Source organism: Onychostruthus taczanowskii, unplaced genomic scaffold, assembly GCF_017590055.1.
Source record: "Onychostruthus taczanowskii isolate IOZ18803 unplaced genomic scaffold, ASM1759005v1 scaffold80, whole genome shotgun sequence".
In the NCBI taxonomy this organism is placed as follows: Eukaryota; Metazoa; Chordata; class Aves; order Passeriformes; family Passeridae; genus Onychostruthus; species Onychostruthus taczanowskii.
In genome coordinates this window covers 3392049-3414128 of record NW_024505893.1, presented here as the reverse complement: position 1 = coordinate 3414128, position 22080 = coordinate 3392049, and the positions used below count along the sequence as shown (strand labels likewise).

The window sequence follows — 22080 nt, the reverse complement described above, 5'->3', positions numbered from 1 at the left end:
CTCACTATGAAGCGCGAGTTTCCCTGCTTGCTCTCAGCTCGCCGAGAGCGGAGTGGAAACACCCCCCCCGTGTCCCGAGGGAAGAGCCCGGGGCCACCAGGCCAGGGCAGAGACCCGGGGACCGCCCCGAGGCTCCGAAGGTCAGCGGCGGGCGCGGGAAGCCCCGAGCCGGGAGGGCCGCGGGCTCTGCTGCCCTGCCCGTGTGTCACAGCACAAACACGCCCGGGAGCTCCCGGCAATGAGTAACACTTTCCCCTCGACGGCGGGGGCCGCTGTCCCCCGGCTCCCCGCGACGGCCCCAGCCCGCCGCCCCTCCGCCCGGGCGGGGCGGTTTCACAGCGCGGGTAAAAAGCGGGCACGGCCGCGCCTCGGGACGTCCCTCGCACCGCCGCTCCCCCATCCCATTCCGCAGGAGAGGCGCTCTTGGGGCCGGGCCGAGAGCGGGTCCCGCCCTGCCCCATCCAGTTTCGCCCAGGTGCGGCGGGAGGAGGGGGCGGCGGTGGTTTAAGAGCGCGCCCGGCGGGCCCGGGGGAGGAGCCGCTGTCGCCGCCGCTCCCCCCGCGCGTCCCAGGTGTAACCGGAGCCGGGAGGGCGCGGCGCAGCCACCAGCACCTGCGGAACCTGTCGGGCGGCTCACAGCGCTCCGCCGCCGCTGCCGCGCACGCACCGCTCCCTCTCTGCCCGCGTCCCCGAGGACTTTCCCCGGCCTCTCCGCCGCCCGCCCCAGCCATGAAGCCGCTCTGCGGGGCTGCGCTCCTGCTGCTGCTGCTCTGCCCTGCCGCCACTGCCCAGGGTGAGTGCCCGCACCCCTCCGTCCGCTCCCCGCCCCGGGGCCCCCTCCCGGCCCCGCTCTCCGGAGGGCTGGGCGCCCCGTGCCGCCACATGGCGACACCATTCCCCCTTCGCCGGGGGCGCGGAGCGGGCAGGAGCGCCCGGCACCAATAGCGCCCCTTTGTCCGCGCCCCGAGGAGAGCCCGGCGCTCGGGAAGGGAGGGAGGGAGGAAGGGTGGGTGGCCGGGGGGACGCGGGGGGTGCGGGCACGCCACGCCCGGCCGGCCAGGGGCGGCTTTGTCCTCCTGTCGGGCAGCGGGTCCCCTCACGGCCGCGCTTCCCTTGCAGCGTGCGTCTGCGAGAAGAACAAGCGTGTCACCAACTGCAGGATGGACAGCGGCGGCCACTGTCGCTGCGAAGCCATCGGCTCCGGAGTCACCGTGGACTGCTCGACCCGTGAGTAAAAGGGCACGGCCGGGTGGGTGGCGCGGAAACGAGCCCGCAGAGCGCCGGGGAATATGTGGGAATGACCGCTGAGTTCCCAGCAAACAATGGAGGCGAGGAAGGAGTTCTTCCTGGTCTTCCAGGTCAACCGGTGTTGGAAGATAAGCGTTCAGGGTTTCTCTGCTTGTACTGATGTCGGCTTACGCCTCGTCCTCAGTATTTGTTCTCCAGTGGCAAGAATTTATTGAAGATGAATGTTTGGCTTCCTTACAAGCTCATATCCTCGCTTTTCCTACAAATCTAGAGGGGACAGAGCCTTGTGACAAGACTTCACTCTGGGTTCAAGCTGAGCTGTGAGAAATGGAATGTGTAAATCCTAAGGCTGGCCTTGCTGGGCCTTTGCCTTGAGAGGCTGGCATACCCCAGTTGTATTGATTTTGGGCACCACCTACACATTAGCCATCTGCTCTTGCGTGTAATGGCTTCGAATGTGGTTGCGGCTGGTGTCTCCCGGTGTTTGTACGGACTCGGGGCTCAGGTTTGGACATGCGTGCTCTGGGGCTGCATAACGCGACTTTCTGGTTATTTTTAGTGACTTCAAAATGCCTGCTGATGAAAGCAGAAGTGATGGGCTCCAAATCGGGCCGACGCGAGAAACCAAAAGATGCGTTTGAAGATACCGACGGTCTCTACGATCCTGACTGTGAAAACAGTGGCGCTTTCAAGGCGAAGCAGTGCAATGGAACCACCTGTTGGTGTGTGAATACGGCTGGAGTTAGGAGAACTGACAAACACGATGCAGACTTGAAGTGCAATCAATTAGTCAGAACGATGTAAGTCTTTCAACAGGGTGTGCTGTGACATGAAAACATTCCTGTGTGAGGCTCTGCCTGTGTGAATGATGCTCTGGGAATGAATGAAGATGGAGCAATCAACACTTGGTTAGTTGGCTGGGTTTTTTCTTCAGAAACAAGGAGATATTGAGTGGGTTTGGAAGAGACTTTGCGTGCCTTGGTTTTGTGTCATTGTTCTGGTTTTTTAGCCTGGGGTTAGATACTTTTGTTGTGTTTTATATGCATGTACTTCAAGAATATTCATTGTACTTCAGGTGGATCATCATTGAAATGAAACATGCTGAGAGAAATGCTCCTCTGAACGCTGAATCTTTAAAGAAGTAAGTGATGATAGTAATATGTTATGGTAGTGTATGCATGTCCTCGTGGCTATCTAGTGTATTTCTAAACAGTTGCTAAAAGCATTGACAGACCTGTGAACTCACTTGCAAGACATTTTAGAAGCAAGCTGCAGATTCTTCATAGAATTGCTTTAATTTGAAACAAATTAACTGCTAAAGCTATTCTCTTCCATTTAAAATTGATTGCTAATTTTCCCCCCTCAAATCAATATTCTAAAAGCAATGGAAGGTAGTGGATGAAACTGTTCAGAAAGTAAACTGACAAAAATGGCAGAATAACTACATAGAAGCAGTAGGAGGAAAACGAGAATTTAGCCTTTTTTTCTTTCTTACTTTTTTAAACTTTGTTAAAACCCCACTTGTTGTAGCTATTAGATCACCTCCTTTACCAGAACAAAAGCTGCTGCCCTCTAGCTCTTCTTCTGAACTCTTTAAACTGTAAAGCTCTTTTGTCTAACACAGGTGTTTATTTTACAGTAAGTGCATCTTCACTGTTAGGAGTTAATTGAACTCTAGTATGAAGAGAGTGCACTGGGATTGATTGGGGCAGAGTTAATTTTCTTGATGTGGTGCTGTGTTTTAGACCAGTGACCAAAATGGTGTTAATCAATTCACCAGTGTTTTAGCTGCTGCTGAGCAGCACTTAGAGAGTGTCAAGGCCTTCTCAGAGTCTCACTCTGCTGCCCCAGTGAGTAGGCTGTGGATGGGCAAGAGGCTGGAAGGGGGACAGGGCTGACCTGAATTGACTGAACAGATAGCCTATATCATATAATGCCATATTCAGCAATAAATCTGGGGGAAAGTCTTTTCCCAAGTTGCCATTGCTTAGAGGCTTGCTGGACCTTGATCTGTCAGTGATGACTGATTGCTTTTACATCACTTGAGGATTTTATTTCCCCCACCCAGCCCTTTCACTTCCCAGACTGTCTTTATTTTAAGCAATGAGGGTTGTTTTGGGGTTGGTTTTTTTTTTTGTTTTTTTTTTTTTTCCCTTGCTTTTGCCCTCCTGATTCTTTTCCCAATCCTGCTAGGGGAAAATGAGTGGAAGACTAGGTGAGGGTTTAGCTGCCAACTGAGCTCCACCCACCACAGAGACTGCAGAAGAAAACAATTACACTAGTCTTCTCTACTTGTCAAATGATATATGTGAAACTGTACTATTTTTACAGCCATGGCTTTTGTGTCCTTGCAGGTTTTTCACGGATACCATTACCAGTCGTTACCAGCTGGATGGCCGCTACATAACCAGTGTTCTGGTAAGGGGCACACAAAGTTTAGTCAAGTATCAGAACTTCATTTTGTGAGTCACTTTAAAAACTCGTGTTTGACTACTGCAGTACAGCATGAGTTCAATGGTGAGCAGTTAGCCGATAGCTGTATCTGAACAGAAATGTTGAGAAACGACGCTGCTCTCCTTAGTCTGTAGATAACTTCTTTGCTTCATTAGAAGTGAAGTGGAATTTGAATCCTACTGTAAACAGCTGGCTTGAGTTCAAGAACATAAACTTGATCCAGGATGCAAGTTCACAAACTGAATCATAATGTTTTGGTGAATATTGGATAGCTGGATTTAAAGTACCTCTTTCTTAACACCACCTTATATTTTTTTTTTACAGTATGAAAACCCTTACATTACTATTGATTTGAAGCAAAATTCCTCAGCCAAATTAATGGGTGAGGTGGATATAGCTGATGTGGCCTACTACTTTGAGAAAGATGTAAGTGTGTCACGGGTCAAGTCTGCCAGAGGCTGGGTGTGTGTCTTGCACTGCACTTGGGAGTCTTGGCTGTGTGCTGGCTAAAGCCAGGTGAATTATTCCTGTGATGAGATAAATGCCTTACTACAATGTGAATGAGCAAGTCTGTCTTTTCCTATCTGCTTTAGGTGAAAGGTCAGTCTATCTTTCATAATAATGCTGGGCTAAATGTCAGCATTGACAACGAGCCGGTGAAGCTTGAGAAGACAGTGGTCTACTACGTTGATGAAATAGCACCGGAGTTTTCCATGAAGTCTCTGACTCCCGGCCTCATTGCTGTCATTGTGGTGGTAGTAGTAGCAATAGTGGCTGCAATTGTTGTCCTGGTAAGTTCTAACAAAGCTGCCAAGCAGAGTGGTACCGATAACAGTTTGGGAAGTAACAGCACACGTGTTCGGATTCTGATGGAAAGTCTGCCCTTGTGAATTGGCTTGCTTCTTCAGACGTGGGAGGTGGGAAATTGGTGATGGGCACACTGTCGCTGTTTCAGGTTACAGCTGAAGGGTGTCACCCGGAAAACAAGTACTGGGAACAATTCACAGAGGTGAACAAAGTGCTTCCTGGTTTAAAGTAGTTGAGAGTGACAAACAACCTCGTTTGTACCTACCTCGCATTGGAAGGATGGGGAACAGGCAGCTCCCAGTTTGTGCTTTTAAAGTCAAAACCAGATGTAGTTACTTGTATATCAAGACTTTAAAAATATTGCACTCTTCTGTTACAGGTCCTGACAAGGAGGAGGAAAGGGAAGTACGTGAAAGCTGAGGTAATTACTTTCTGTTCCTGGTATATGTGTGGGGAGGAGGTTGACCACAATCCAGAAACTTTTAAAGTTTGCTGTAGGTTAAAAGCTCGCTTTGGGTGCTTCAGATGTATTCACGGAGACTGAAAGTATTCAAATTCTGCAGCTAGTTTTCACCTCTGTGTAGTTCTGGGCTAGTTTCAAAGGCAGCTGGTGATCTGCTTTTCCCGGAGCTGAGGGGGTGGGGTTCGGTTTTACTGCGAGTTCTGTTTTACATATGTATAGCAAAGGGCTGTGCAATCCACAGGAAGCGCTGATAGTCTTGTTCTGTGACAAGACCTTTACTGAGGTATTTGCACGGATCTCACAGTTTCCATTGAGAAGCTGCTTTCCAATGGAATGGCAAATGGTGCTTCACCCAAGTGTGAAGCCTTTTGTGGAGGAATCCAAACAATGTTGTAGCAGCTAAACAGTATTGTCTGCTTCCTGCATGTGCCCTAAGTAATGCTTTTTTCTGTTTTTTGTTGGGGTTTGTTTTTGTGTTTTTTTTTTTTTTAATCTGGTGAATTTTTCATGGTTGGTTCTGTTAGTGTTGCATCAAATCCATTTGTTAATGAAAATCTGGGCTGTTCAGTCCCATGGCTTACTGAGTCTTAAAGTTTAGAAGTAGCACAGATGTTGATCTCCTCTACCTCCTCCCCTCCAGGTGAAGGAAATGAACGAAATGCACAGAGGGCTGAATGCCTAACTAAATCAACTGAAGACAAGCCAGATTCAAGCTAGAAGACAACAAAAACATTGGAGGCATGAATCTTAACTGTTAATTTCCTCCTGAAAGGGAGGCAATTGTTCTCACTTAATGATTGTTAAAACTCTTAACAGCCAAGACTGATAACCATTCAACTACTTTTACTATTTGTTGAGAGTTAAATGCCCCGTCTTACTCAAGTAAAACCTAACTATTGCTCCCTGATTTTATTTTTTTTTTATGATGATGAAACGAGTTGACAACTGCTGTTACTAGGGTTTTGGAGCATACATGCCTGAATGGTTATTTTACCCTTGTGGGAGTTTTATTGAAAGCAATGATTTTGTAGCCATGTTGTAACGAGACTGTCTCCTGTGTAACTGAACACAACGTTTTTATGGCAGTTTGTACATATTTGAAGTTGCTGTAACTTTTTTATGACTTGAATTAATAAAACTTTGAAACAGGCTTCTAATTCTTCCATGGTGAAATGATAATCTGCTAAGTTATCGTGCTTATAAATTTGTAGTTTGATTCCTTAAAGCAAGGAACCTCAGCATAGTTGAAAATATTCTAGAATTAGCAGTTGTTATTAGCCATCTAGTATTTCAATAGCATGCTCTTTTTTCTTAAAGCTGTGAAAAGTATTCAACAGGAGTGAAATGATAATAGACAGATTGTTCTATGAAAAAATCAACAGGCTAAGAATGCAGTCATTTCAGGAATCCACAGACTGATCTTCCCAATGCCATGTAGGTATTCAAAATAAGCCTCTAACCTAGGAGATCTCTGGTGCATGTTTGGGGGTGGGTAGGCCTGGCATCTGATGGTGGAGCTGGGGGAGAGCAGTTTACCCCATTTACTGTGATTTTTGTCTGTGCAAAGCTGCTGCACAGCAAGGAGCTGTTTGTGCTGTTATTCCTGATCTCTGCCATAGCTGTGGGCCAGACTTCTGTAGGCTCTCAGCCTCCCAGGACATGAGAGCTTGCTTTGGCTGTCAGTAACCTGTGTCATGGATGTTGGCTAGCAATCCCTCCAGCATATCTGATTTATAAAGGAAATGCTGTAACTCCTGTTGCCAAAGAAATAATGAGATGCAAGATAAGGCACTGAATGACAAACCTTGTTACTGATGTGGTGTGTGTTCTGACCCACCCTGGCTCAAACAGGAAAAATAGGATAAGCTAACTGGGAGGATATTCTATGTACTGTCCATGAAATTAAATGTGAAGCATGCCCCATCAGTGTGCCTGCTAGATATCACAGGGACCTTGCTAACTGTGGTGGTGTCACCTCCACTGTCACAGCTCACCAGTATCCCTTCTGCCTTTCAACAGGGTGGCACCTCACATGCATGATACTGCACAAAAATCCTGAAGTTGGGAATTTACTGGAATGTTTTGCAGCCTTTTCAGGCAGCTTTGTCAATGATAACTTCTGCAGGGCAGGCTCTCCCTCTGCTGATCTGTGCCATTCCCTTTCTCCCCAGGTATGCAGGCAATCTGCTGAGGTGTGATTAATTTTGTACAATTGTGTAAGTTGTTAACCAAATAAAGCTAAGTTTTCAGTAAGGTGGTCTTGTGGTGAGCCGTGTGTATTACTGTCTTCCCCAATGCTTCAGTCTCCATCTCCTCTACTTATTTAAATGTCTGCAATATGGTATTCTCACCATTTCTTTCTTCTCCACATTACTCTAATGCTGTTGTTCTCTCTCCTCCTCCCTCCCTCCCCATTTCTCACCACATTTCTGGCCTGTGGGATGGAAAGAGGTGTTGTGAATTGTGGCTGGGCTGGAGCTGCACGTGTGCAGACTTGACTGGACAGGCTGGTCTGTAGCTGCTGTGTGGCCTGGACCTTGTCCCAATCGGTTTGTTTGAACATCATCTTCTCCCTGCTTTTCCCACACTGCAGGGAGGCATTCAGACACTTTTCCATTTTTTTCTTACTTAGTGGAGCTTTTCATGAGAGATATGAAACTTAGTGCTGTATTATGGTTTTCTTCCTTGTCAAATTTGCCTGAAACTAGCTAAGTGATTAGAAAACCAGAAAGTTTACAAAAATTATTTTAAAAACCCCAGAGTTTAACTGAATGCACAACTGAAACTAATGCAATGTTTCTAAACTCAGTTACTATGGTACTAACATGGTGCTGCTCAGCTCTCAAAGTGATCATCAGTGATAGTTTTTTTCATTAGTTTCCTGTTCTAAATAGTTTTATTGACATATTGGCCTTTGTGTTGTTCTGTTTACTCAACATTGCACTTTTCCAGCTGCGTAGAAGTGAATTTATAGGAAAATGGAAAAGGATGAGGGGGAAAATACCTGAGAAACTTGTGTATTGGTATCCTGCAGCTTATTGTGTTTTATAGATTTTTATCCCAAAAGGAGGCTAATGTGATGAAATTCAAAGGGAAAAAAAGCCATTATCAGATTGTATCAACTCTCCACACACGCATGTGATAGTTCTCCTCATATATAGAGCAATATGGCAAAAAATGTTTGCTGCTGAAAACTAATATGGTATTAAATAGGAAAATATTAAATGATCTCAATTTTGATACCTGGATACTACTTTTAACACTATTGGAAAACACTCAGCAAACTTAAAAAGAGAGTTTCCTGTAAAAGAAACAGACAAATATAACTTAATAAAGGACAAGTTGTCTCTGCATCAATTTTTAACTAGGTAAATATTTTGATACTTCCATTTGCCTTATTCATTAACTTCCTTACGTGAAGGAGCATATTTTTAAAATCTAGAGTTCTACATAAAGTTGAGATACCACGTTTCCTCTCTTTTCATGTAATGTCACTTTTGAGAAAGCATGTGAAGGGCAGATTGAAAGTGTATTTGGACTGCATAAATGAGGTTTTTGTGTTACAGAGAGGGATAGACACAAACTGCAAGAAACCCTAGTAATAATACATATCTTAGTGCCTTTGTACAACATGGGAAAGTAGTGTTTGTATAGGCAAGTGCAAATCTATTACTTCCTCATGAATTATTACTCTAGCAAATATGTATTATTATTATTACTGCAGAGTATAATTAAATCTATGTTTATGTAAAGACAATGACAGACTTTTTAGAAGAGGGTATGCTAATAATATATTTGAGAAAGCATGACCAATAAAGTCTATACAATTTGCTTCTAAGACCTGAGTACTGCCAAAGCACAGTTTCCACAGCTAGGAAAAGAAAGGTCAGTGTTGCATCTGTGGGGTATGTTGACAGTACTGTAGCCATTAACCTCCTGAACAGTCAGAGTAGTTTGGTAAGAGGAGTAACACTGTTTGTGAACCATGTTTATTTTTATCCTCACCTGCTGGACTTTGATCACCAGAATACAGTGACTTTGGATGGCATGAAAATATTCTAGGAAGCGAAAAATGCTAGCAGCTCTGCTGCTCCAACTTTACATGTGCTAGTTATGGAATTCTAGCACTCCCAGGAGAGGCTGCAGTCTGGTACAGGTCGATCCCAGGGCATGCAGGCAGTCAGGCACACTGCAGGGGTGCCCTGTATCTTGGAAATAGTTGATCCCAAACCCAGAGATTTTTATGAACTCTGTTAAAGTACTTGTCTTAGCAGGGACATGCAAGGACAGACATGCACAAAGAGGAGGTGGTCTGTGATGGTAGAGGAAATGCTGACCAGTTCATAGTGTGTGAAAACCTCACACTTGTAAGAAGTGATTTTTTTTTTTTCTCTACAATCCTCTAAACGCACTGCAGAATTCTTACACTTGCCTGCCAAGTAGAGCATGGCTGTGCCAAATCTGAGTGAAAAAAGTAAACAAAAGAAAGTTAAAAGGTTCTCTACAAGGCAACAGCCATATTTTCTGTTTTCAAGCTTACGTTATCTAAATATTCTTATCCTGTTAATGTTGAATGTCTGCTGCACGACGTGTGTGCACACACAGCTACACATCAGTCTGATACCAGATTCTCTGGTGACATCCCCACCAGCTCCAAAGCATTAGAGCTGCCACTGATCACAGCTGTATACCAACCAACCACTGGAGAAAAAGAGTTTATTCTTTCTCCTTTTTCTTCCCCTGTAAAGTGGTTAAAGGACATCCATTTTCCTAACTGAAAACCCATTGTAACTTTCCTCTATACTTTACATATGCCTAAGAAGGAAAAAAAAAAATAAAAATTAAGGTCTAGATTAGCAGCAGTTTTCCACCTGCCATGGGCATAACAATTACAGACATCTCAATCCCCTCGCTGCTGACAGGCAAGGGAAAAAGCAGGGAGCGTTCTGATACAGCACAGGGAAATAAATAAATGGTCCGCGCTCAGAGCTGGCCTGTGCGGAGCTGCCCGGGAGGAACAACGGCACACAGAAACAGGCAGAGGCTCCCAGGGAAGGTGAAGGGTGCCCAGCTGCTGTGTGCCCGGGATGGCACAGCACAGAAGCTGCCCGGGGGCCGCGGCACCGCGCTCGGAGCATCAGCGGCCGCTTTGCGTGGAGCTCCCGCGAGTGGAGCCTGCGGAGCCGCACCAGCCCAGGGCTGAGAGAGGCTGAAACACGCAGCAATTACAGCTCAGCAGGCATTATTTTACCGCTTTTGAAGATGACAGTGAGGTCCCTGGAGTCCACCCCGTCTCCAGATGTTTGTGTGGGACACTCCTTTTCTCCCTGTGCTGTCTCCTGCCTTATCTGCAGCCATCGGCGTGTACAAAGACAAGCTGTCCCAGCTATTCAAAATGTGTATTCTGGGCTGACCTGGCAATATCGATGCTTGGCAAGGCTGCCTGACATTCTGAGTGCATTCCCAAGGCAAGGTACTTGCTAAATGACAGCTGTTGGGGCTGAATTTACCATGTGAGTATTGCTGCAAGCAAGCACTTTTGGCGGAGGGAAGTGTCAGACCAGAGAGTTTAGCTGCTTCTGAAAAGAAGGTTAGGAAAAGCACACTTATTCATACTGAAAGTAAATACATTTGGCTTGTCAAATGTCATTTGGCTTACCAGTGTCATTTTTACAATTGTTATGGAGATAAGAGGAAGATTTTGGGCTACTACGAAGCTGTCAAAACTCTGGAGATCAGCCTGCTTTGCTCCTTCCTTCCTAAGGCAATTTAAGGCAGATTGGACTTCTTCTTCACCACAAGAACCACCTGTGATCCTCCTGCAAATACATTCACAGAAGGGGTTTGAATGCTTTTGCTGGAAAAGCTGTGTTTCCTCAGGGGCACAGCACTGGGTTTTGGGAGGGGAAGGCTGAAGTGAGGATGGGAAGCCAAGAGTGACACGGGGCAGGAATGAGGTGGGGACACCAAAGCATTCCCTGTGGTGGAACAGACAGCACATGCCAACACCTTCAGACCAGGGTGGCCCAGTAAAAAGCCAGTTTAGTGTGAAAACCTGACGTAGTTCTTAAAAGGGCATCTGAGGGCCTTTTGGAAAAGCAACTATTGACACTAAGAAATATTAAAGATGAGCACATTGATTCACCAATTGCAATGAAGAGAAAAGCCAGGTGAGAAAATCTAGAAGCAGAGGTCCCAAAAGCATTCCTTAGCTGGAAACAGATGGGAGGGAGCGAGGAAGAAAGGAAGGTTGGGAGATGAGTTTTGAAAAGCTGACTAATATAGGGAAGAAATGAGAGAGAAAGCAATGGTGGGCAAACAAGGGGATGTGCTGTACAAGGTACACAAACCAGAACATCACCAGAACATTTATGCAAGAAATACTGAGGTAAAATAGATTTGTTTTATCTATAGCTGATAGTGTGCAGGCAGCTGGACTGGGATACAAGAATTTGGGAATTGAGATACCATGGTCTCTGATTGGAAAGATGAAAAGCAGTGCAAGGTAAGAGAAGTTTCCAAGAATACTTGACTTAGCTGGTGAAACATGGCATTTCTCATTATTCTTAGACAATAATCACCAAAAGAAAGATTGTCATCTATACTGTTTCTGCTCCTTTGTGCCTTTACAGTACAAGATAAAACAGGAAAACAAAACAAGGAAGAAAAATGCTTAGGGCAGTGCCAAGAAAACAGCATGAAAAATCAAAACCCTAAAGCGTTCTGGGCATGAGGACCACCTTGTAGCCAGAACTCAGGATACCTCTGAGTGCCACAGGGCAGTCCCTGTCCTTTCTGTCCCTGGGCTGGATAACCCTGAGTGTAAATGGGGGTCAAGCCTTGGGTTTTTTGGCCATTTGCCCTGTTCCTTGTGCTGGAAGAAGCGACCCCCCTGGAAAGAGGGCAAGAGCTGCTCTCTTTGCTGGAGGGAGCACACGGGGTCTCTGGACACCACACCTGCTGTGAGCAGAGCCTGTCACGCAGTGTCACTGTGCCGGGTGACAGCCCCGCTCTCAGCCTGCGCTGCAGCCCTCGCCCTCTGGCAGCCCGGACGGACTCTTCTCCTGACGGAGCGCAGGCAGTGACACCGCGGCACGGCTGCCAGGGGCACACGGGCTGTCCAGCACTACCTTGGGCATTTGGGGGAGCTCTGCCCGGGCAGGTGCTGGAGTCACCGTCCCCGGAGGTGTTTAAGGGAAGGCTCCACGCGGCACTCGGTGCCATGGTCTGCTCCACACGGCGGTGTCCGCTGGCGGGCTGGACTCGATGCTCTCAGAGGTGTTTTCCAGCCCAGTGGATTCTGGGATGGAGGCAGCACGGAGCCCCGGTCATGCGCCACCGGCGTTGCCATGGCAGCGGCGGCGCGCCGGGCGGGCCGGGCCTCGGCGGCGGCACAAGATGGCGGTGGAGCCGCCGCGGGAGGCCGTGTGGCCCGAGGGCGCGGGGGCCGAGGCGGGCTTCGTGCGCGCCGTGCTCTCGCTGCCCGAGAAGCCCGACACCACCGTGCGCTTCTTCGAGCGCGGCGACTACTACACAGCGCACGGCGCGGACGCGCGGCTGGCCGCCCGCGAGCTCTTCCGCACCCGCGCCGTCATCCGCCAGCTGGCGGGGGCACCGGGTGGGTGGCGGCGTGCGCGGGGGGCACAGCCCCGGAGCGGGCGCTGGGGGACGGAGGGGCCCGGGTGGCCGCGGAGAGGGGAGGAAGGGGGTGGCGGCCCCTGGGTGCTCGGGTAGGCCCTGGTGGTCCCTGGCAGCCCCGGGAGGCCCTGGCAGGCCCCGTTGACATGCCGAGGCTGCGGGTGTCACAAGGATCGGGCTCGGTGGCATTTCGTGCGTGGTGTGGCCCGGCCAGGGCGGGCGGTGCTGCCGGTCCCTTCCCGCCCTCCCGGGGCGGATGGATGCGGGAAGGGAGATGCTGAGAGGTGTCCGCGTTCCGGTGTCCGCTCTGGCTCGTTGAGGCCGGGAATCGCTGAGTGAGGTTCTTCACTTTCAGGTGTTTCTGTGTGTTTCGTAAGGTTTTCTTTCCCGTCCACCCCGTGCTGCTTTTCGTTTATCACTTGGTATAAGGCAGTGCAGCTTGCGAATGCAGGTGTAGGAGCATCAAGATAAATTATCTTGTCGGAAGGTATAAACCTTAGTATTGGCCTTAATCTCAAGGAACACAGCGTTGCTGAGTTATTGGCTCAGGTTTTGTAAAATAAACCTCTTTTATTGAATCTTTTTTTTTTTTTTGGTGTGTGTGTGTGTGAGCAACAGCATTAAAACAATGACATTCTCACATGCTTTTTCCTTTCTATTGTGACTGCTGAGGTCATAAGTAAAAAAAACCCCAACATTTAAATACCCCAGCTCTCCCCAAAGCTTGATGTGTCTTCCAAGACTGGAAGCGTGCATCAGTATTATTGTTGTATTCAATTTAGAAGTTATTTTGCAGGTGTAATCAGATGACTACCAGCTCCAATTTCAAACCCTCTAAAGCCTTGTCTACCATATCCAACTAAAAGCATAAAACTGCACTTGTTGCTTTCAGGGTGATTTCAAAGTCCACATGAACTTCAGCTGCTCCCCACCCCCTGCTAGTGTATTGTAGTGTTTCAACTGAAAACATAAGAAAAATTTTGCTTTGTGGGGACAGTTCTATGCTGGGAAAGAGAATATATGTCAAATTACAGGTTTTTTACCTGTTTCAAACAATCTTACGAGATGTTTGAGGAAAGAAAATGGAAAAATCCTATTTCAAATAAACCCATAAGTTGTTATGGGTGTGGAAGTTTGCTACTTAACATCTTTGATGGAAAGGGAGGAAGAGCCTCAAATGTGATTAAGACATGCTGCTAAAAGAGAGATGTGATACTCTGTGTTGCTTGTGCTCACTTGGTGTCTCACCTAACTCCAGCGTGTCTGACGCCAAACACTGTGTTATTTCCACTTCCCAGCCTGGCAGAAAGTTTAAAGTACTCTCCTGAAATCCCAGTTTGCTCAGCAGTGGAATGACTTTGTTCTGTGAGTAGGCTGCTGCTGGAGTTGTGGAGGTGGAAGTGGTGTTGCTCCTCTGGGCAGCTGCATGGAATTAAATTTGTTCAGCTGCATCATCTGCTTGCACATACAGGAGCACAAGCAAGAAATTTATCAATTAGGCACTTTCTAAGTTAGGTTTTAATGTAAACTTTTTTTTTTTGATGATGTATTGTTTTTACAGGATACATCAAGATAAAAGGGGAGTGTCTTGGCACACGTGTGAGTGTGAATAGGGTGGCAGTCTGTTCTGTCAACAGAAGCTCCTTATCCATGAAAGAAAAGATGTACAGCAGGAGAATCTGTAACAGACTTCTAATCCTCATTAAATCAAAATGTGTCAAATTTTCATTAGTAAACCAAGTCAAGAATATTGTGAGGGGAAGGGTGCCAAGAACATATCCCTTTGTATATATTAACGTACTTATTAAGTGAAATTAGGAATTGAACATTGTTTTTATTTGGAGAGAGAGTATGCTTTCTTCATTAGTATTAAGTAGTTGAATGTTGTGGATTTGTGTTCTTTCATGGATTCTGCATGTTTGTTTCTTTGATGTTAAGACAGTGTCTTCTGAAGGCTGTTCTTGGGGATTTTGATTACAGAAAATTAGCAAATAAGCTTTATGAACAAATTCAGGTATCTCATAATTTTCTTTTTTTTTTTTTTTTTGGTAGGAACTGAGAAGCTTGAGAGTGTTGTGCTTAGTAAAATGAACTTTGAATCTTTTGTGAGGGACCTGCTTCTGGTTCGTCATTACAGAGTTGAAGTTTACAAGAACAAAGCAGGGAGCAAATCTGTCAAAGAAAATGACTGGTATTTAGCTTACAAGGTACCATTTTCAACCTTTCTTTATAGTTGTGAGATGAAAGAAAAAAGCCCCATAGCTTTTTCCTGTTTGGAGTTTTGGGATTTTAAGGGACTGATGATGAAAAATCACACCTGATTGTTCTATATTGGTTATATGGCTGTTAAACATATCACTGTGTTTTCTGCTGCTCTAAGGATGGAAGAGCTTGCTCCGTGTCATTTCCATAGGTTGGGAAATAAAGGAAACCTGAAGTGCTTTCCTCTGTGTAGGTGATATGTAAAATTCAAATGGTTAAAAAAACAGAATAGCAGTGTATTTTGTATGAATGGACTGTGCAGTACTTGGTTTGATCAGTTGTTATTTTGAAAGAAAGAAAGCGTGCGTGTACAATTATTTTAATAAGTATTTCTCTTTTTCTAAATAGGGTTCTCCAGGAAATCTTGCCCAGTTTGAGGAAGTTCTCTTTGCCAACAATGACATGTCCACAGCCATCGGGGTTGTGGGGGTGAAGCTGTCTGCTGCTGATGGACAGAGAGTAGTAGGAGTGGGCTATGTTGACACTACACTGAGAAAATTGAGTGTTTGTGAGTTCCCAGATAATGATCAGTTCTCCAACCTTGAAGCTCTACTGGTTCAACTGGGCCCGAAGGAGTGTGTGCTGCCAGGAGGAGAGACTGCAGGAGAGATGGGGAAACTGAGACAAGTAAGGGAACCACTGTGGCTGACAGACAAAACTTCTAAAAAGCTCAGTTCTGGTTTTTTAGCCAGGCTCTGATTTGTGGAAAAACCAAGGACCAATATCTTAATTGGAGGAAGTTTTGATTTATGCGTGCAAAATATATTGTTCTAAAATCTTGTCTGTCATTCCTCTCTCTGCAGCCTAGCAGTAAATAAATGTCACTTCAGGGTTTGCTTCTCTGTGGTCAACATCTGTCCCTTAAATATTGAAATGAATTGATAACTGTGTGTGTTTGTGAACAACAGGTCGTTCAGAGGGGAGGAATCCTGATTACAGACAGGAAGAAGGCAGATTTCACAACAAAAGATATTGTTCAGGATCTCAATCGCTTGTTGAAGTCAAAAAAGGAAGAGCAGCTGAACAGTGCAGCACTGCCAGAGATGGAAAAGCAGGTGAGCAGTGTTCAATGTGCCTCTGTTTTTAAAAAGTGGAGTGGTGTGTGCACCTGATGTGAGTTGATCTCCTCTACATTCTTGCTGGAGTGTTCAGCAGTTCTGCTCAGCTTGGGTGCCAGAGCTGGATACCAGGGGTCCTGGAAGAAATGGGAAAAAAACATTCACTTATGGCTTTAAAGGAGAAACTCTGATAGGTAAGCAAACAGGCTGCAGAAGAGGTGCCTCCTGTTCATAATGTATCTAGCCTAAGGACTGAAATACAATGCTCTGGTTATTTTGCATGACAGGAAAATTGGTATTTGAAAACAGAGTAATGTTTATGATAATATTTTTGTTTTGTCTTAGGGCTTAAGTATATGATTTAGTGCCTGCATGTTTGTTCTTAGCTGCAAACAAGAGGCAATTTGTTGAGATAAACAAGTTTTAAAATGCCCCTTACTGCTGATGCTCACTGCAGGTGTAAGGTTCACAATTATCCTCCCTTAATGTGTCATTTCATAACAGATTAGAGTTGTTTGAAGTGTGTTGCAGCTGAACAAGTCAGTCATGCTGCTGCCTCTCTTTTGTGCTGGCACTCAGCAGTGCTGTGCAGTGAGTCAGAGCAGATGCTTGTTCTGGCTGAAAACTAACCCTGAAACCATGTCCTGAGATGATCCAGCATATCTCATTTATCTGTGCAGTATAACTTGTTTGTGTTCCTGAGCTGGAAACATCCTGATAGCAGCTTTGGAAAGCTGGCAAGGTGTGCAACTTCACATTTTGTTGATCAGATTATGCAGATGGCTCGTGTGTTGTTCTTGCATCTGCCTAGAAAGAGGCTGCGGTGCCATAGAACGTCTCTATGGAAATGAAGTCTTGTCAAACAGGATGAGTCTCTCACAGCCCTGCCAGAGTTGGCCTGGCTCAAAGTCTTCCTCAGCTGTAATTTTCTAGGAGCATTTATCAAATCCTCTTGGATTCTTTTTTCTAACTAGAATGTGATGTGTTTTTTTTTAAACAACTTCAGGTTGCTGTTTCGTCTTTGTCAGCTGTTATCAAGTTTTTGGAGCTGCTGTCAGATGAGTCTAATTTTGGACAGTTTGAGCTGACTACTTTTGATCTTAGTCAATATATGGTTCTAGACAATGCAGCTGTTCAAGCCCTCAACCTTTTTCAGGTAAGAAATACATACTTGAGTTAGTAACTGGTTTACAATATACTTAATTATCAAGCAGCTAAGTAATGACCCTGATTGCCCAATTGCAATTCCCCAGATCCTGATTAATGGCAACTTCTACATTTTAGTTTTGTTCTCAATTACTCTCCCGCAATGTGTGTTTTAAACATTTAGATACTCTTACCACTTTTTAAATTTTTGTTTCTTGTTAGTTTATTTTAAATGTAGAAGGGGAGAGAGGATCATCAAGCAGGTAGGAAGTGGTCACAGTAGTGCTGATCTTGGGAAAAGAATGCAAACCTCAGTTAGGTGGTGTTACTGGAATGTGTAGGACATGACAGGAGCAATGCCAGTGGTGTCAGGAAAGGAGGGCTGGCAGTGAACAGGACACTGCTTGAGAACATTGTGAAAGCACCATGTCATGTTAGCTGTCATGTTTTGATGTCAGTTTTACCTTTTTTACGCACATTTTCTACAAATCCAGACAGCTGACAGACTCCTTCATACCTCCTGCCAAGACTGTTTTTCTGCTTTCCCATTTCTGCAGTTAGAGGAAAGCATGGACTGAAAGTGGTGTGTTGTATCAGCTTTTGTCCTGTGTCCACATTAGTAAGCCCTGCTTAATGATCTTTGCTTGGATCTACCTCATCTGCTTGCATTTCAGATTTATAGGAAGATATCACAGATTATGGTCCCTGTTTACTTTGGAGGAATTTCTGCAGGAAAACAGAGCATGTATTCAGCACCTGAGCTGGTTAGCCCCTGGAGAGAGATGTTCTGAATTTTTAAATTTTTTTTTTTAAATTTCCTGCTGCTGAGTGCCTCTCTAGGGACTGAAGCAAAAATTACATTTCTTCTCAAGCTTTATGAAGGGTGTTCTAGGAAGTTCTGTTTTAGCTACATTCCTTTACAAGTCCTTGCAGGTGTTTTGTGATAGGAGATATGCTGCTGTGTCTTCAGGGGCTTTTGTGAGCCTTGGAACAAAGGTTTTTCCATGGAGCAGGAAGCTGCCTGCATGGTAGGATGTGTGTGTGGAGATTTTTGGACAGCAGTAAAGCAAAGTCAAATTATTTTGTAATTTGAGTTGCTCGGTGAGGTGTGTAGGTAAAGTTCTTATGGTGCAGCAGATGCAGTTGGTGGTGTGGAATGTAACCCTAAACATTGGATGTGCTGAAGTAGGTAATTTGTGTGTAATATATGTATGTATGCTATGACACTTTCTTACATTCAGAAGTTTTTAGTATGTCATACTGTCCAGAACACTGAGAATAGGCCCATACACTTTAAATATTAGATATTCCAGGGGCTGAATGTGTCAGTATTGCTTCTCGTGGCATTCATTTCCTGTTGTTGTGACTCTGGTTCTACACACAGAAGCATCCAGACCCACTCCTGGCTGAATGCTTGCCTACTGTTCTAATTGCAGCTTTTCTTGTGTAGAGGGAGTTGAGATATTAATTTCAAAGTCAGAAAGTTTCAAAGAGTTGAAACAAGCTTGTTTGTTCAATGTTAACCAAAATTTTTGCTTCGTAGCTGTTTGTGCGAAAACCAAATCAAACCACAACAAAAATGCCCAAAACCTGTCTGGAGTCCAGCTAATATTAAACCTGAATTATGGGTAATGAGCTATAATTTGAACAGAGTTAAGTTTAGAGGTGTTTATGGCACTGTAGAGATGATATGGGGAAGCTTGAGAGAATTCAAGTAACTGTTCTTCCCCATTGCCTGATTCTGTTCTGTTGTTTCCCCCCCAGCAACCCCCAGAGTTCTCAAACTAAACCCCTTGAACTTGAGTCCTGTTTCTTGCTGCTTTTTTGTGATTGTCAGGACTCCTAATTTTGACCTTAAGAAGAGCAAACTAGCAAATACGTAGATGTATTTCCACTTTGCTACTCAAAGTGCAAACTGCCCCATGACTAGACACACTTTTAACTTTGCTGTTCAGTCAGGATTGGTTCCAAAACAGACAAACCTACTCCTTCCTTCCCGTGTTCCAGGGACCAGAGTGTAAGTATTTAATGCTGCACTGTTTCATTTACCATTTTTGCTGGGTGCCAAGTTTAATGGGAAAAAAAATGTTCTGTTCCTAAATAGCTGTGTGTCATTCAGTGGGTGTCAGTAAACTTCAGTAACTAATTTTTTTCCTTTTGTTCCTTTATATATATATTTTTTTCCTCATTTGTTCCAGAGTTCTGTGGAAAATGCAAATACTGCACAGTCTCTGGCTGGTTTACTGAATAAATGCAGAACCCCTCAAGGACAAAGACTAGTTAATCAGTGGATCAAACAACCACTTATGGACAAGACCAGAATTGAAGAAAGGTAACAACATTATGTGTTTAACAGTCTTAAACAAGTTAGTAACTGTTTTATATAAGGCCCTTTCTTTTTAAGCACAGAATGCTACAACCAAGAAACAGTAGTGGTTGGAGTCTTTTGTGTGCTACCCTGTAATGCATTGCAGTTAGAGCAGAATAGATTTTTCACTGAGATGCAAATTGACAGGTTACTGTTAAATTAAATGCTTTTTGCAATTATACATTTTAAAGAGGAGGTACAATATGTTTAGATGATCTGAATGATGCTGTGCTACAGGCTAAGGCAGTGCAGCAGTCACTTACTGACTTTGTTCATATGCAAAAGCTCAGTCTGTATAATAATATTTTGATGTTGCTTCAAGTTTACCAGTTAAAAAAAAATCAACAAAACACCCAAACAATCAAGCCGTTGTGACATCTTCCTGTTCCCAGAAGAAAGCTATTTCTGGTTACAGTAGGTCACTCTAATCATGCCTAGATACTGCGGGGGCTTTTTCTTTCTTGCCCTTTGATCCTGCCCTCTGTCACAGTGTGGCTGCCCTGCCAGTAGATAACAGTATCAGCTGATAAGGAGCCTTCGAGAATCTGGTACATCTCTGCTGAGAATGCACCGATTATTCTCAGTCCTTCAGAGAGGAAAACTGCAAAGGCTCTGATCCTACTGTGTGTGTTTGTCTTGAGTATGTTCACCATGCAAATACAAGTTACACATTTTTTTTAAACTACTCCTGTGTATACTGTCTTTTAATGATCTAAACCCAAATTTCATGTACCTCGAGCAACCAGCACTACAAAAAGTGTGTGTATTAAAGTGTATCTTGACAAAGCAGAAGAGGCTGGAAATTGAGTTTAACTTTGATAGATTATCTAAGGCTGATATTTCACATCAGGCATTGCAGATATGTCTGTATATGCTGCTGGGCACAGATCCCTACTCCCAAAAAAAGAAATCTTGGCTTGGATGTGCTGATATTTAAATAAGTTATGCAAAGAGTAGTTGTTTAAGTCCAGCTGGCAGCTAAGCACAGAGCTGCCTGCTCACCTCCCTGGTGGAATGGGGAGGAGAGGCAAAACCCAAAACACAGCACTGTACTGGCTACTGAGAAAAAATAAACTCTGTGCCAGCCAAAATCAGGATGATAGTTTTCTCTCTAGGTTTCTGGAGACTGAGTTATTCTGCTTCTTTTCAACAAGTTTTTCTACTTTTCCTCATCATTTGCACAATGGTGTGTAGTAACTTGATCAGAGCCCACTTAAAAATGTTGTTGATGTGGCACTGAAATATTTGTTCCCGGGTTTGTTGAAAGCTGTATCTTACTTCTGCATGTGTTACAAAAGCTTTCATTCTTGGTTCTTGACTAAGTATCCAAGATCATCTGTGTTTGTTAGTTTTGGATCCTAATATCTAAACTAAATTTAATTTTATGATTGTGTTGTTTTTAAAATTTTGAAAGTTAGAACTCCCTTCTTGTAATTTTCTTATGTCAAAGTAAACATTAGAAATCTTAACTTTTGTGTGACACATTTGCTTATTACTGTACATCAGAAATCTTCCAAGTTAGGAAGAGACAGTGTTTGCTTTATAAAACTGGGGTTGAGTTGTAGGCAGAAAATGTAACTTGACCTATTTTGTAGAGTTACTGTCACCTCTGTGTTTTGTGTTGCTGATGTTGGCTGCGTGTAGGAGGAAGTGTATTTAAAGTAGGAGGAGAGTAATTAAATGAAGTTAAGCTCTTAGTGAAGCTTGTAAAGGTCAGTATATTCAAGTGTTACGAATTTGAAAGAAGTCCACTGATAACCTCCTGTATCTTGCCCAGCTGCAGAAACCTTGGAGCTGCAATTTGTTAAAAGCAGTTTGCTTTAACCTCTACTAATGGGTGATAAAAAGCCATAGCAACACCTTTTCACTTTATTCTGCTGCATCCTGTCTGAATGCATCTTGCTTTCAAGTACTACTTGGATGAGCTCAATGTTCTGAGGTAAAAGCAATGTAATTTACTTGTAAGCTTCAAACTTTACGCTTTTCAGAGGGTGTAGGACTGTTCTTTTTTTAATCCCAAGGAACAAGTATGATAAGAGAAGCTGTTAGTGAGATGTACTGACAGATTTAAATATCTTTTGAAAGATATGCAGTTGCCAAGTTGTTTTCTGGAGACTTTGCAGTATATTGTGGTTGTTTTAAGGATTGCAAACCACAGTTTAGATCATAAAGTGGCTTGGGAAGGAAATACCTGGACTGTTGTCCCTTTACGTCTCCTTTGTTGTCAAGGGGAGCTACTGATTGTTTCTCATCTTGCAGTGTGCCATGTTGAAGGATCCCATTTAACACTAACCAGAGCAGAACTCCTCAAACCAAGCAGAACTGCCCAAGCTGGACTGATGTTCAGTGGCTATTTTGAAGGAAGCCTCCCGTTTTGCTTATACAGGAGGTATTTGACTTAACTGTGGTCCCAGGAGTGTAACATTGGTGTCTGAAAGTTTTCCTTTTTTTTCCCCCCCCGCAAGTTAGACTGTTGTAACCCTCTGCTAAGACCTGCAGGTGGTGCAAGTCATCTTTTGGAGATAAAGGAATCCACTTCTTTCAGTAGTTTTTAATCTGCAGTGTGTTGTTAAGCTGTATGGAGAAATGGAACACAGAGTTGAATCAGCAGTCCATATTAACTATTGATACAGTAA

The 22080-nt window shown here is 44.6% G+C and overlaps 2 protein-coding genes across 2 annotated transcripts in view; both read left to right on the top strand.

Moving 5' to 3' along the window:
• The first annotated feature begins 424 nt into the window (after window positions 1-424).
• On the top strand, window positions 425-6782 carry EPCAM (epithelial cell adhesion molecule). The gene is made up of 9 exons (XM_041424137.1): window positions 425-793; window positions 1120-1227; window positions 1808-2048; window positions 2324-2389; window positions 3603-3666; window positions 4027-4128; window positions 4296-4493; window positions 4889-4930; window positions 5613-6782. Exons 1-9 carry the CDS (start codon window positions 730-732, stop codon window positions 5652-5654), a joined length of 927 nt encoding a protein of 308 aa, XP_041280071.1. The 5' UTR covers window positions 425-729; the 3' UTR covers window positions 5655-6782.
• A 5579-nt stretch (window positions 6783-12361) lies between these two features.
• Window positions 12362-22080, top strand: part of MSH2 (mutS homolog 2) — a 45980-nt gene continuing 36261 nt past the window's right edge. Inside the window, exons 1-6 of the mRNA XM_041424179.1 lie at window positions 12362-12590; window positions 14663-14817; window positions 15221-15499; window positions 15781-15927; window positions 16937-17086; window positions 19275-19408. Coding sequence (XP_041280113.1) covers window positions 12371-12590; window positions 14663-14817; window positions 15221-15499; window positions 15781-15927; window positions 16937-17086; window positions 19275-19408 — 1085 coding nt within the window. The 5' untranslated portion in view covers window positions 12362-12370. The remainder of the gene's footprint in view (window positions 12591-14662; window positions 14818-15220; window positions 15500-15780; window positions 15928-16936; window positions 17087-19274; window positions 19409-22080) is intronic.

Coding starts and splice junctions, on each gene's coding strand:
- EPCAM (XM_041424137.1), top strand. CDS start 730: ATGAAGCCGCTCTGCGGGGCTGCGCTCCTGCTGCTGCTGCTCTGCCCT. Junction 4,129..4,295: donor CCTACTACTTTGAGAAAGAT/GTAAGTGTGTCA, acceptor TATCTGCTTTAG/GTGAAAGGTCAGTCTATCTT. Junction 4,494..4,888: donor TGGCTGCAATTGTTGTCCTG/GTAAGTTCTAAC, acceptor CTTCTGTTACAG/GTCCTGACAAGGAGGAGGAA.